This window comes from Chionomys nivalis, chromosome 17, assembly GCF_950005125.1.
Source record: "Chionomys nivalis chromosome 17, mChiNiv1.1, whole genome shotgun sequence".
Taxonomy (NCBI): domain Eukaryota; kingdom Metazoa; phylum Chordata; class Mammalia; order Rodentia; family Cricetidae; genus Chionomys; species Chionomys nivalis.
In genome coordinates, this window is record NC_080102.1 from 59,755,936 (window position 1) to 59,768,470 (window position 12,535).

General features: G+C 46.5%; 1 protein-coding gene across 1 annotated transcript in view; it reads left to right on the top strand.

Annotated features, from left to right (window-relative positions):
• The first annotated feature begins 8,264 nt into the window (after positions 1-8,264).
• The window catches only part of Espl1 (extra spindle pole bodies like 1, separase), a 28,168-nt gene continuing 23,897 nt past the window's right edge, over positions 8,265-12,535 (top strand). Inside the window, exons 1-5 of the mRNA XM_057791861.1 lie at positions 8,265-8,296; positions 8,709-8,798; positions 9,529-10,584; positions 10,780-10,884; positions 11,021-11,132. Coding sequence (XP_057647844.1) covers positions 8,718-8,798; positions 9,529-10,584; positions 10,780-10,884; positions 11,021-11,132 — 1,354 coding nt within the window. The 5' untranslated portion in view covers positions 8,265-8,296; positions 8,709-8,717. The remainder of the gene's footprint in view (positions 8,297-8,708; positions 8,799-9,528; positions 10,585-10,779; positions 10,885-11,020; positions 11,133-12,535) is intronic.

The window sequence follows — 12,535 nt, forward strand, 5'->3', positions numbered from 1 at the left end:
CCGCCTGGCTCTGGGCGCATATATATATATATTTTTGTTTGTTTGTTTGTTTGTTTGTTTGTTTTTTTCGAGACAGGGTTTCTCTGTAGCTTTGGAGCCTGTCCTGGAACTCCCTTTGTAGACCAGGCTGGCCTCGAACTCACAGAGATCCGCCTGCCTCTGCCTCCCGAGTGCTGGGATTACACCGCCCGGCTGGGCTTATATTTTTAAATGATAAGAAAGCAAGGGAAAGGGAGACTAGGAAGTTCCTTTGCTTTTGTCCCTGATGAGCTCGTTTCAAAGGGTCAGGTCTAGGTGTCTTCTTCCCTTTCCCACTCTGCAGGAAGCTCTTAGGGCAGCTTAGAGTTGTTGCTATCACTGTAAACATTTTTTAACTGAGTACCTACTATGTGCAGTGCATTGTATTGCTAGTGATTTTATTTTCTAAACTTGAAAGGAAAATCCATGTAAATGGAGTTCTTGACTAACAAAGCCAGGCAGTGGTGGCCACACCTGTAATTCTGGGAGGCAGTGGCAGACTGATGTCTGTGAGTTTGAGGCCAGCCTCATCTACAGAGTGAGTTCCAGGACAGGTTCCAAAGCTACACAGAGAAACCCTGTCTTGGGGGTAAAAAAAAAGTCATGTAGCAAGTGAGTGTAAACAGATTAAAGCTTGCTTCTTGTTACCAGCCCAGTGACCCTGCCGTGAGACACATACTGCTTATGTCCACCGGGTTTTCACCTGCTTTGGTTTTAATCTCCAGCCTTGCTCTTCATCCCAAGCTCTGCCCCCAGAGATAGACCAGGGTGAGAACTTTTAGGCTCTGCGATCTGATCCTTAATAATAGTTCATATGTAGATATTGATGCCCACATAGGCACGCTGTTTGAGGCTGCACAGTTAGTTAACTGATCCTTTGCATGGGCGTTCAAGCCTGTACTCTCAGAACTTGGGAAGCTGAGCATTGGGAGCAAAAGTACAGGGTCATGTTAAAGCTGCATAACAAATTTTTTTTTTTTTTTTTTTTTTTTTTTTTTTTTTGGTTTTTCGAGACAGGGTTTCTCTGTGGCTTTGGAGCCTGTCCTGGAACTAGCTCCGTAGACCAGGCTGGTCTCGAACTCACAGAGATCCGCCTGTCTCGGCCTCCCGAGTGCTGGGATTAAAGGCGTACGCCACCATCGCCCGGCCTGCATAACAAATTTAAAGGTAGCCTGGACTACACAGCAAGACCCTTACTCAAAAGAAAAAGGAAAAAAAGAAAAGAAAATCTTAGGTGGGACTGGAGAGATCACTCAGAGTTAAGGCTCCTCTTCCAGAGGTCCTGAGTTCAATTTCCAGCAACCATAACCAGCTATAATGAGAATTGATGCCTTCTTCTGGCATGCAGGTATACATGCAGACAGAACACTGTGTACATAATAAATAAATCTTTGAAAAGAAATCAAATAATAAGTTAAAAAAACCTTAGGTGAAGTAGCACAAGTCTACAATCCCAACACTCAGGAGGTGTAGGTAGGAGGGTCAGGAGTTCAAGGCCATCTTTAGCTATAAAGCAAGTTGAAGGCCAGCCTGGGCTACGTGAGACCTTCCCTCAAAACAACAGCAATAACAACAAAGTAATAGCATCCAGACCCAGCTCTCTGGTCCAAATCTGGTTCCTCTGTTTCCTACCTCAGTTTCCTTATCTGTGAAATGGGAAGGACAACAAGGTTTCTACCCTAGGGCTCTTAGGAAAACTGAATGAATTGCTGTGCTTAAGCCTGCAGATAGCACTTGGCCCGCACTTTAAGTACTACATAAGTGTTTGATTATCTTCAGTGCTGGAGTCTGAACCAGGGCTTCACACATACTGACGTCCCGAGCAAGTGCCCTGCTACTGAACTGCACCCCAGCCTTAGCTGTTTGTTTTTACATTTTAGTTTTCGACTTTTCTAATGCAGCTGAGAGTGAATGGATGGGCTGTGAGGGATGCAGAGCTTTCCAGCCTGTCCCAAGGGTTGGGGGATTCCCAGCAGTGTTTACTCTTGGTCCCAGCCCAGATGTAAGAATCAGGCTATCCAAGTGACCTTCTGCCTTGGGTGTGTGTGTGCAGCTGAGTCTCAGTATATTCCACTTGAATCCTTTCCTCTTCCTCAAGTGGGAAGGTCAGCTTGGGGTCAGACTTGATACCAACCACAATCCTCCCTCGAACCTTTGCGCACTTTCACACAGCCAGACACATGATGCTTTTCTATGGCTTTTAAATGGTCCTGAGGAGAGAAGAGGAGTATCTCATAGAACCACGTGGACAAAGGGGGAGTAATCGGTTCCAAGGCCTGGTTGACAGTCAAGGGCGTGCGTCCCATTCCCCATTGCTCTTCTCATAACTCAACCCTGTGATTCTCCTTCGCGCCCCCCCCCCCATCTCTCTGTCTCCATTCTTCTCTGTTTTATTATTGTTTGGGCCAAGGTCTTGAACTCACAGAGCTCCACCTGTGTCTGCTCCCCAAGTGCTAGGATTCAAAGGTGTGCACCATCTATCTGCCTTTAATCCCAGCAGAGGCAGAGGCAGGTGGATCTCTGTGAATGCAAGGCCAGTTTGGTCTACAGAGCAAGTTCCAGGGCAGCCAAGGCTACACAAAGATACTCTGGGTTTTTTGTTTTGTTTTTTAAAGATTATGGTCAATGTTCTGCCAGCATATATGCCTGCAGGCCAGAAGAGGGCACCAGATCTCACTACAGATGGTTGTGAGCCACCATGTAGTTGCTGGGAATTGAACTCAGGACCTTTGGAAGAGCAGCCAGTGTTCTTAACCTCTGTGCCATCTCTCCAGCCCCACCTAAGGTTTTCTTTCTTATTTAGCTGTGGCTGGCCTGGAACTTAAAGAGATATGCTACCTCTACCTCCTCAGTGCTGGGATTAAAGATGTGTACCACCACCCCAAACCTGCTTTTTTTTTTTTTTTTTTTTTTTGGTTTTTCGAGACAAGGTTTCTCTGTGGCTTTGGAGCCTGTCCTGGAACTAGCTCTGTAGACCAGGCTGGTCTCAAACTCACAGAGATCCACCTGCTTCTGCCTCCCGAGTGCTGGGACGAAAGGCGTGCGCCACCACCGCCCGGCAAGGCAGGCAGTTTTTAAGAAAATTATGAGTGTGATGATATAGGCCTGTGATTCCAGTACTTCAGAAGCAGAGGCAGGAGGATTGCCAGAAATTCAAGGCCAACCTGGGCTGTGTAAGGAAATCTTGTCTCAGACAAACAAAATACCCAGAACATCAAAATTTTATAGGCTCCTTGTAAAAGTCAAATGAGAATACAGAATTGTGTATTTAATATAAATATGTAATGATAAACATGTAAATGCTATATTAAAACACATTTATATTGCTATAGCAGTATAAATATAAATATGTAATGATAAACATGTAAATGCTATATTAAAACACATTTATATTGCTATAGCAGTATGTGTTGCTTTAAGCAATTGGTGTTATTTGATTCGACACATTCTGAGTAAGTCTTGCTAACTGATCTCATCATTGTGTGAACATCATGGAGTGTACCTACAAAAATTAGATGGGCATAAAGTCAATAGATGACAAACCTTAGGGCACTCCTGTCATATCTGTGGTCTGTGGAAAGTTATGAGTTAAGTGACCAAGTGTCAAAAGGCCAGCATCAGATACGGCCACTGTAAATGTATTTTGGCAGTCTGCTGCTCCATTGGATTACATTACTTTTTAACTTAATTTTTAAAGATGTGTTTAAGGGGCTTGAGAGATGGCTCAGCAGTTAAGAGCAACTGGCTGCTCTTCTAGAGGACCTGGGTTCAATTCCCAGCACCTACATGGCAGATCACAACTGTCTGTAACACCAGTCCCTAGAGGATCCAACACCCTCACACAGACACACATGCAGGTAAAACACCAATGCATGTAAAAATACATTTTTTTAAAAAGTTGTATTTAATTTTTTTAGATTTTATTTTATGTATGTATAAGTATTTTGCCTTTATATATGTATGTATACCACATATGTGCCCAAGTAGGTCAGAAGAGGTCATCAAAACCTCTGGAACTGGAGTTGCTGATGGTTGTGAACGCTCATGTGTGCTAGGAACTGAACCCAGGTCCGCTGGAAGAGAAGGAGGTGCTCCTTAACTGCTGAGCCACCACTCCAGCCCCACTAATTATTATGATGATCTTATTATTACATCATTTCACCCTTCCTTTATTTGTCAGTTTTGTTTTGTTTTTTGGGTTTTTTTTTTTTTTTTTTTGGTTTTTCGAGACAGGGTTTCTCTGTGGTTTTGGAACCTGTCTTGGAACTAGCTCTTGTAGACCAGGCTGGTCTCGAACTCACAGAGATCCGCCTGCCTCTGCCTCCCAAGTGCTGGGATTAAAGGCGTGCGCCACCACCGCCCGGCCTGTTTTTTTTTTTTTTTTGAGACAGAATGTATCAGGCTTTCTTTTGGGTCACCAACCAGCTCCCACATCATAACATGGAGACTTATTATTCATTATGAATTCCCTCCCCCCAAAAGGATAAAAGCTAGGCGAGTCGTGGTGAAATGCCTTTAATCTCTGCACTTGGGAGGCAGGTGGATCTCTGTGAGTTTGAGGCCAGCCTGGTCTACAAAGAGAGTGCCAGGATAAGCTCCAAAGCTACACAGAGAACAGCTTTCCTGTCCCGAAAGTCCAAAAACAAAAAAAATTATGACTGCTTGGCCTTATCTTTTTTTTTAATTTATTTATTTATTACATATACTGTATTCTGCACCAGATCTCATTACAGATGGTTATGAGCCACCATGTGGTTGCTGGGAATTGAACTCAGGACCTTTGGAAGAGCAGGCAATGCTCTTAACCACTGAGCCATCTCTCCAGCCCCCGGATCCAGTGATTTTTAAAAGAAAAACTGGGCCGGGCGGTGGTGGCGCACGCCTTTAATCCCAGCACTTGGGAGGCAGAGGCAGGCGGATCTCTGTGAGTTCGAGACCAGCTTGGTCTACAGAGCTAGTTCCAGGACAGGCTCCAAAACCACAGAGAAACCCTGTCTTGAAAAAAAAAAAAAAAAGAAAAGAAAAACTGGGTTATACTGGGCTGGATAGGCAGGGCTATGTAAAGAGACCCTGTCAAACAAACAAACAAAAAATATTGTTTTGAGCTGGGTGTGGCGGCTCACACTTTTAATTCCAGCGCTTGGGAGGCAGAGGCAGGCGGATCTCTGAGAGTTCGAGGCCAGCCTGGTCTACAGAGTGAGTTCCAGGACAGTCAGGACTGTTAACACAGAGAAACTCTGTCTTGAAAAACTAAACAAAACAAACCCATATTGTTTTGTTGGAAATGGATGTATAACTTAGTGGTACCTAGGTTTAACCCATAGCACTACAGATAATTAAATATATAAATTCTGTAATTAAACTAAGTGTGATGCTCTAAGCCTACAATCCGTACTTAGGAGTTGGATACAGAAGCATCAGGGGTTTAAGCTCAGCCTCAGTTATATAGCAAGTTCTAGGATGGTCTAGGTATATGAGACCTTGTCTTAAAACGACAAAGAAATCTGTGTATTTAAATTGGGTCCTATCTCCAATACATAATATATGTGTGCATGTATATAAATATGTATATGCATATACCACACACAGAAAATTTCTAAAATCTGAAATCCAAAGCACTTCCAGAGTGTTCACCGTTATAGGATATAACCCTAGGTATTTCATTAAATACACTTGCCTGTATCCTTGGTCCCCTCCCCCTTTTAAAAGGATTTATTTTATGTGTATGTGTGTTCCTGAATGTATACATGCATGCAACACATGTTCAGGAGCCTAAGGAGGTCAGAAGAGACATCTGGAACTAGAGTTACAAATGGTTTTGAGCTGCTGTGTGGAACCGGCAGAGGAACCAGGTCCTCTGTGAGAACAACAAAGTGTTCCTCTTAACCACTGAGCATCCCTCCAGCTCCATCCTCCTTTTTTTTTTTTTTTTTTTTGAGCTGGGACTAACTCAGTATATCTCTACATAGCTCTGGCTAGCCTGGACTTGGCCGCAAACTCACAGAGACCCGCCTACTTTCAGTGCTGGGATTGCAGGTACCCAGCTTGTACCCCTTTTTATAGAGACCAGACAAATGAAGCTGGGACGAGACTCTAGCTCCATTACCCAGTCTCAAGTTCAAAATTCTTTCCACTATCTTGCCGCTGCCTCTTTTTATACTTAGGATTCAGATGCAAAATTAAAGTCCATGATTAGGGCTGGTAAGATGGCTCAGAAGTTGAGGATTCCTGCTGCCAAGCCTGATGACCTGAGTTCCAGCCCCAGAACCCACATGGTTGAGAGAAAGAAAACAGACTTCTACAAGCTGGTATCTGTTCTCTGTCCTCCATGCACACCCATGGCTCCCTATGAATACATACACAATAAACAAATAAATTACCTGAGTCAATTTTTTTTTCGAGACAGGGTTTCCCTGTAGTTTTTGGTGCCTGTCCTAGAACTAGCTCTTGTACAGCAGGCTGGCCTGGAACTCACAGAGATCCACCTGCCTCTGCCTCCCAAGTGCTGGGATTAAAGGCGTGCGCCACCACCGCCCGGCTAGAACTAGCTCTTGTACAGCAGGCTGGCCTGGAACTCACAGAGACCCTCCGGGCTCTGCCTTCCAGTGTTGGGATTAAAGGTATGCGCCACCACTCCCCACTTTTTCATGCGTTACCTGTCTGCATGGACATATGTGGACCAGATGTGTCTAGTGCCAGAAGGGGTCCAAAGACAACTCAGGGCCAGGTCGTTTGTGAGCCTCCATGTGGATGCTGGGAACAAGAAAAGCAAGTGCTCTTAACTGTTGAGCCATCTCTCCGGTTTTCTTACTTTTTATTTTGAAAATAAAGTCGCCCACACTGATAACCTTGAACTCACTCTGTAGTTCAGGCAGGCTTTGAACTAGAGATCCTCCTGCCTCAGGCTCCCCAGTATCTAGGATTATTGGTGTGCCTTAACAGGCCCACCTTGTAATGAACTTGTAGAAAAAAACACATATTATTTTTTTAAAAAATTTTAGCTGGGCGGTGGTGGCGCGCGCCTTTAATCCCAGCACTCGGGAGGCAGAGGCAGGCGGATCTCTGTGAGTTCGAGACCAGCCTGGTCTACAAGAGCTAGTTCCAGGACAGGCTCCAAAACCACAGAGAAACCCTGTCTCGAAAAAGAAAAAAAAAATTAATTTTATTAGCCGGGCAGTGGTGGATCTCTGTGAGTTTAAGGTCAGCCTGGTCTACAAGAGCTAGTTCCAGGACAGGACCCAAAGCTACAGCGATACCCTGTCCCAAAAAACCAAAATAATTATTTTATTTTATTTTATTTTATTACGGGTGATGGCAGGATACACCTTTAATCCTGGCACTAAGGAGGCAGAGGCAGGCAAATATCTGTAAGTTCAATGCCAGCCTGGTCTACAGAGGTAGTTTTAGGACAGTCAGGGCTACACAAAGAAACCCTGGACAAAACAAAACAAAAATTTAAATATATATTAGATTTTTTTTTCTTTATTTAGAAAATTCTTTTTTTTTTAAAATATTTATTTATTTATTATGTATACAATATTCTGTCTGTGTGTATGCCTGAAGGCCAGAAGAGGGCGCCAGACCTCTTTACAGATGGTTGTGAGCCACCATGTGGTTGCTGGGAATTGAACTCAGGACCTTTGGGAGAGCAGGCAATGCTCTTAACCACTGAGCCATCTCTCCAGCCCCCTATTTAGAAAATTCTTACAGGAGAGTCTGAGACAAGAGTTCAGCCTGAGCTATATAAAGGTGGGCACATCTTTAATACCAGCACTTTCGAGGCAGAGAGGCCAGCCTGGTCTACAGAGCACGGTCCAGGTTAGCCAGGACTCACGCAGTGAGACCTGGAAGGCTACTAAACCCTTTTCCTCCCTAGTAACACAAGTCATGAGGATTTCCTAGTATTTTAATCCTCTTGAAGTTTAAAATCCTGCCTGAGCTCGGGAGATAAAGGCAAGAAGGAGGTAGCGGTTGGCCATTCTGAGAGAGCGAAGCATCTGCAGCCGGCTGCAGTTAGAAAACTCATCCCAGACTTGGAGGGGCGGGAGGAAACGAACTCCTGGGTGTTCCAGAGGCCTTCCGGTACAGAGCGGAACCCCGCCCCGCCAGGTTTCACGTGACAGTCAGCGCAGCTGGTAAACTACAACTTCCAGAGCGCCACGCGGCCGGCTGGCCGGCGTTACGCCTTCTCGCTGATTGGCCACTAGGATATTTGAAAGGAGGAGCTGGCGCGGAAAAAGACTATCTTTCGGATGTTTGGTGGCGGCTCTGACTGGAGGTTAGTCATAGACCCGTAAAGAACAGGGACTTTGGGTGAAGTAAGGCTCGAACGGTCTCCGGAGAGCGTGTTCAAGCCGAGGTGAATGGTGTTCCCATTTCTGACCTCGAAGGGAAATGGGGCGCCTCTGCGGAGGCTCGGGGGCCCCGCTTGGTCGGCGCCCAGTGACCCTGTGGAGACTTCAGGGGTGGCATAGTGGGGACAGGAGGACAAGGGGCGGCCTGGAGGAAGAAAGGTTGGACACGTCAGTTTAGAACGGGATCCCAGCGTCTAGGCATGGTCCCCCTGCTCCCCGCCCCATAGGATTTGTGATAAAATCCTTTTGATGCCTCAATCCCTTTTCTCCAGTTATTTCCATTACAAATTTCCGCAGAGTTTACGACAATTCTCCAATCCGTTTCCTCTTCTTTAGCCTTTTGCCATGAGGAACTTCAAAGGAGTCGACTTTGTGACTCTGCTTTGCAGCAAGGAGGAGGCCCAGGAGCTGCTGTCTGACTTGAAGGTGGGGTGCTTTCTGTCTCAAGACACAACTAGTGTTTTGAAACCATCTGTCTTTTCTCTTTTCTCCTTTTTTTTCCTTTTTTCTTTTTCTTTTTTTTTTTTTTTTTTTCATTTTCTATCCTGGGCATTGAACCCAGGAGCCCATGCAACCGGGGAAGGACCTCACCACTGTATCTTTTCTTCTTTTACTTTGTTTTTTAAGTTTGGGGGGGGGGTGGTGGAGAGATGGCTCAGAGGTTAAGAGCATTGCCTGCTCTTCCAAAGGTCCTGAGTTCAATTCCCAGCAACCACATGGTGGCTCACAACCATCTGTAATGGGGTCTGGTGCCCTCTTCTGGTCTGCTGGCATACACACAGACAGAATATTGTATACATAATAAGTTTAGAGACAGGGTTTCTACATAACCCTGGCTGTCCTGGAACTCACAGAGATCCTCCTGCTCTGCCTTCGAAGTGCTGGGATTAAAGGCGTGTGCCATTATGCCTGGCTTGTTTTCACTTTTTTATTTGAAGCGAGTCTCACTAAATTGCCCCAGCTGGCCTTGAACCCACTCAAGTCCAGGAAGGTCTTGAACTTTCAGTCTCTTTAACTTAGCACAGGCCTGTACCACCAAGCCTGACTTGTGTTTTGCCTTAATTTGGAGAATGAGAGAGATAGGGATCCTTGTCTGTGCGACCCTACTTGTAGTTCCTTTTCTTTTTCTACCTTGCTTTTCTCTGCCTCCTCCTAGGAGTTCCTGTCCAGATCGCGGACTGATTTTCCCAGCAGCCGATATGACGCTGAGAGAAGGCAAGTCTGTGACACCATCCTGAGGGCTTGCAACCAGCAGTTGACTGCCAAGATCGTTTGCCCCGGGCACCTGCAGAGTCTGCTGAAGCTGGCAGAGCTGGCCTGTGATGGCTATTTGTCGTCCACTCCACAGCGTCCTCCACTCTATCTGGAACGGATTCTTTTTATCTTACTTCGGAATGGTTTGGCTCAGGGCAGCCCAGACCCTGTGCTCTGCCTTGCCCAGCCTCTCCATGCCTGCTTGGTGCAGAGCTCTCGAGAGGCTGCGCCTCAGGACTATGAGGCTGTGGCCCGCGGCAGTTACTCTCTGCTTTGGAAGGGAGCAGAAGCACTGTCAGAGCAGCGAGTGGCCTTCTCAACCCGGCTGAAGGCCTTGAGTTTTTTAGTACTCTTGGAGGATGGCAGCGTCCCTTGTGAGGTCCCTCACTTTGCTTCTCCAACGGCCTGTCGCGTGGTAGCTGCCTACCAGCTGTTTGACGCTAGTGGACGTGGCCTAGATGAAGCGGAGGCTGACTTCCTGTATGACTCGCTCTCTAGAAATGTGATCAGCGTCTTGGTGGGTGAGGGCGGTCGCTCTCCTGGTCCTCTTTCTCCCCAGAGGGCCCTCTGCCTCTTGGAACTCACCTTGGAGCACTGTCGTCGCCTCTGCTGGAGCCACCACCACCTCAAGGCTGCTAGCACAGTGGAGAAGGCGCGCGGCCACCTAGAGAAGAGCAGTGTGGCTCCCAGCCTCCAGTTATGCCAGGTGGGGGTTGAGCTGCTGGAAGCTGTAGAAAAAAGACCAGGGAAAGTGGCCCAGCTTCTGATGGAGGCATCGGCTCTTCTGAACGACAGTCTGGAGGCGCCATTGCCCCCGCTTCGGGCCTTGTATGACAGCTGCCAGTTCTTCCTCTCGAGCCTGGAGAGAGGCATCAAGGGGCGCTATGGACTCGATGCCATATTGAACCTCTTTGCTTTCCTTGGAGGGTACTGCTCCCTTGTCCGGCAGCTTCGAGATGTGAGTTAAGGCCCTAGAGTTAGGGTGGGGATGCTCTGGGTCCTTGGCAAGCTGCCCTCTGAGTGTGCCTGGTAAGCATCCTGTTGTGTACTGAGAGGGTTGTGATTTCCCCAGTGTCTTTCCTCCTCTCTGGTCTGTGCCAGGAGTCAGGGACTCCAGGCAGCGTTCAGCATGGAGCTCCCCTTTCCCCTTCAGGTCTGTGGAGTTTCCTCCAAGCAGCAGCAGTCTTTGCTTCAGATGCACTTCCAGGGTCTTCACCTTTTCACCGGGATGGTTTACGACTTTGCCCAAGGCTGCCAGGTACCATCTGGGAATCAAGAAATATGTTTAGTCTTAGGGTCTGAGCTTTGGGGTATCTTGGTTCAGGCGTGGGGAAGGTGGAAGTCCCCGTGGACCTTGCATGACTCTTGTCACCTTCTATCCTTCTTGTCCGCAGGCAGCTGAGCTGGCCCAGCTAGTGGACAGTTGTAGGTCTACTGTTACCTGGATGCTGGAGGCCTTAGCGGATCTGTCAGGCAGAGAGCTGACTGACTACCTGGGGACGACTGGTTAGTGCCTTGTGTCTCAGATGCACAGTTCTGGGGGAGGGCTGTCACCTGATAGGCTGGCAAGTACCTGCTGTGTATTTCTGACCACCGGGCGCCCTAGGTTTAAGGGAACTCTGTATAAGGATCAGTCTCTCGGGTTAGTGCCAGGACGGACTTGGGGCTTATGACAGAGGGTTCTGATTTTTTTCTTCTTATATTTTGTAGTTTGATTTGGTATTTGTTTTATAAAAATGTTTGTGCCTGATATGCAACATTACAGCCTTTATATTTGTTAGTGTTTTAAGCCAGTCACATTATGGAGTCCAGACTGGGCTGAAACTCACAGCAGTACTCCGGCCTCAACCCCCAGGTGCCGAGGTCACAAGTTATAGTTTCTTTTTTTGGGAAAAAAGTCTCTCCACATACCTCTGGCTGTTCTAAAAGTTACTTTGTAGACCAGGCTGGTCTTGAACTCACAGAGATCTTGCCTGCCTCTGCCTCCTGGGTGCTGGGATTAAAGGTGTACACCACTGGCTAACCTTTTCTTTTAAAGATTTATTTTACATGTGTGCGAGTACCTGTGTGTATTTATGTGCACCTGGTGCCCACAGAGGTCAGAAGAAGATTCAGATCCTGTGGAACAGAGTTAAAGCCAGTTGGAAGCTTCCGTGTGGATTCTGGAAATCAGACTTGGGCCCTCTGTAAGAATAGCAGGTGGTCTTAAAACACTGAGCCATCTCTCAAGCCCCATAACTTAAAACATTTAAAACTAGATAATGCCGGTATAGCACGTCTTTAACCTCAGCACTGTGAGCTCAATGCCAGACTGGTCTACATGGAGAGATCCAGGCCATCTAGGTATGCATAATAAAAGCCTGTTATTTATTTATTTATTTATTTATTTATTTATTTATTTATTTGGTGTACAGTGTTCTGCCTACATGTATGCCTGCAGGCCAGAAGAAGGCACCAGATCTCATTATGGATGGTTGTGAGCCACCATGTGGTTGCTGGGAATGGAACTTGGGAACTCTAGAAGAGCAGTCAGTGCTCTTAACCACTGAGCCATCTCTCCAGCCCTAAAAGCCTGTTTTTTTGTTGGGTTTTTTGTTGTTGTTGTCGTCGTTCCCCCCCTTCCCCCTGACAGAGTTTCTCTGTGTTCTCTTGTAGACCAGGATGGCCTCAGACACACAGAGATCCACCTGCCTCTGCCTCTGCCTGAGTGCTATTAAAGGTGTGTGCCACCACTACCTGGCAAAAACTGGTTTTTGTTTGTTTGTTTTTGTTTTAAAAAAGAAAACCAGAATAAATAATGACTAGCCTGGTCTAGTAGCAAGTCCCAAGTCAGTCAGGGCTGCACACTGAGACCCTATCAATAAGTAAATAGCTACCAGGTAGAAGATCCACAGGCTTCAAAATTAAAA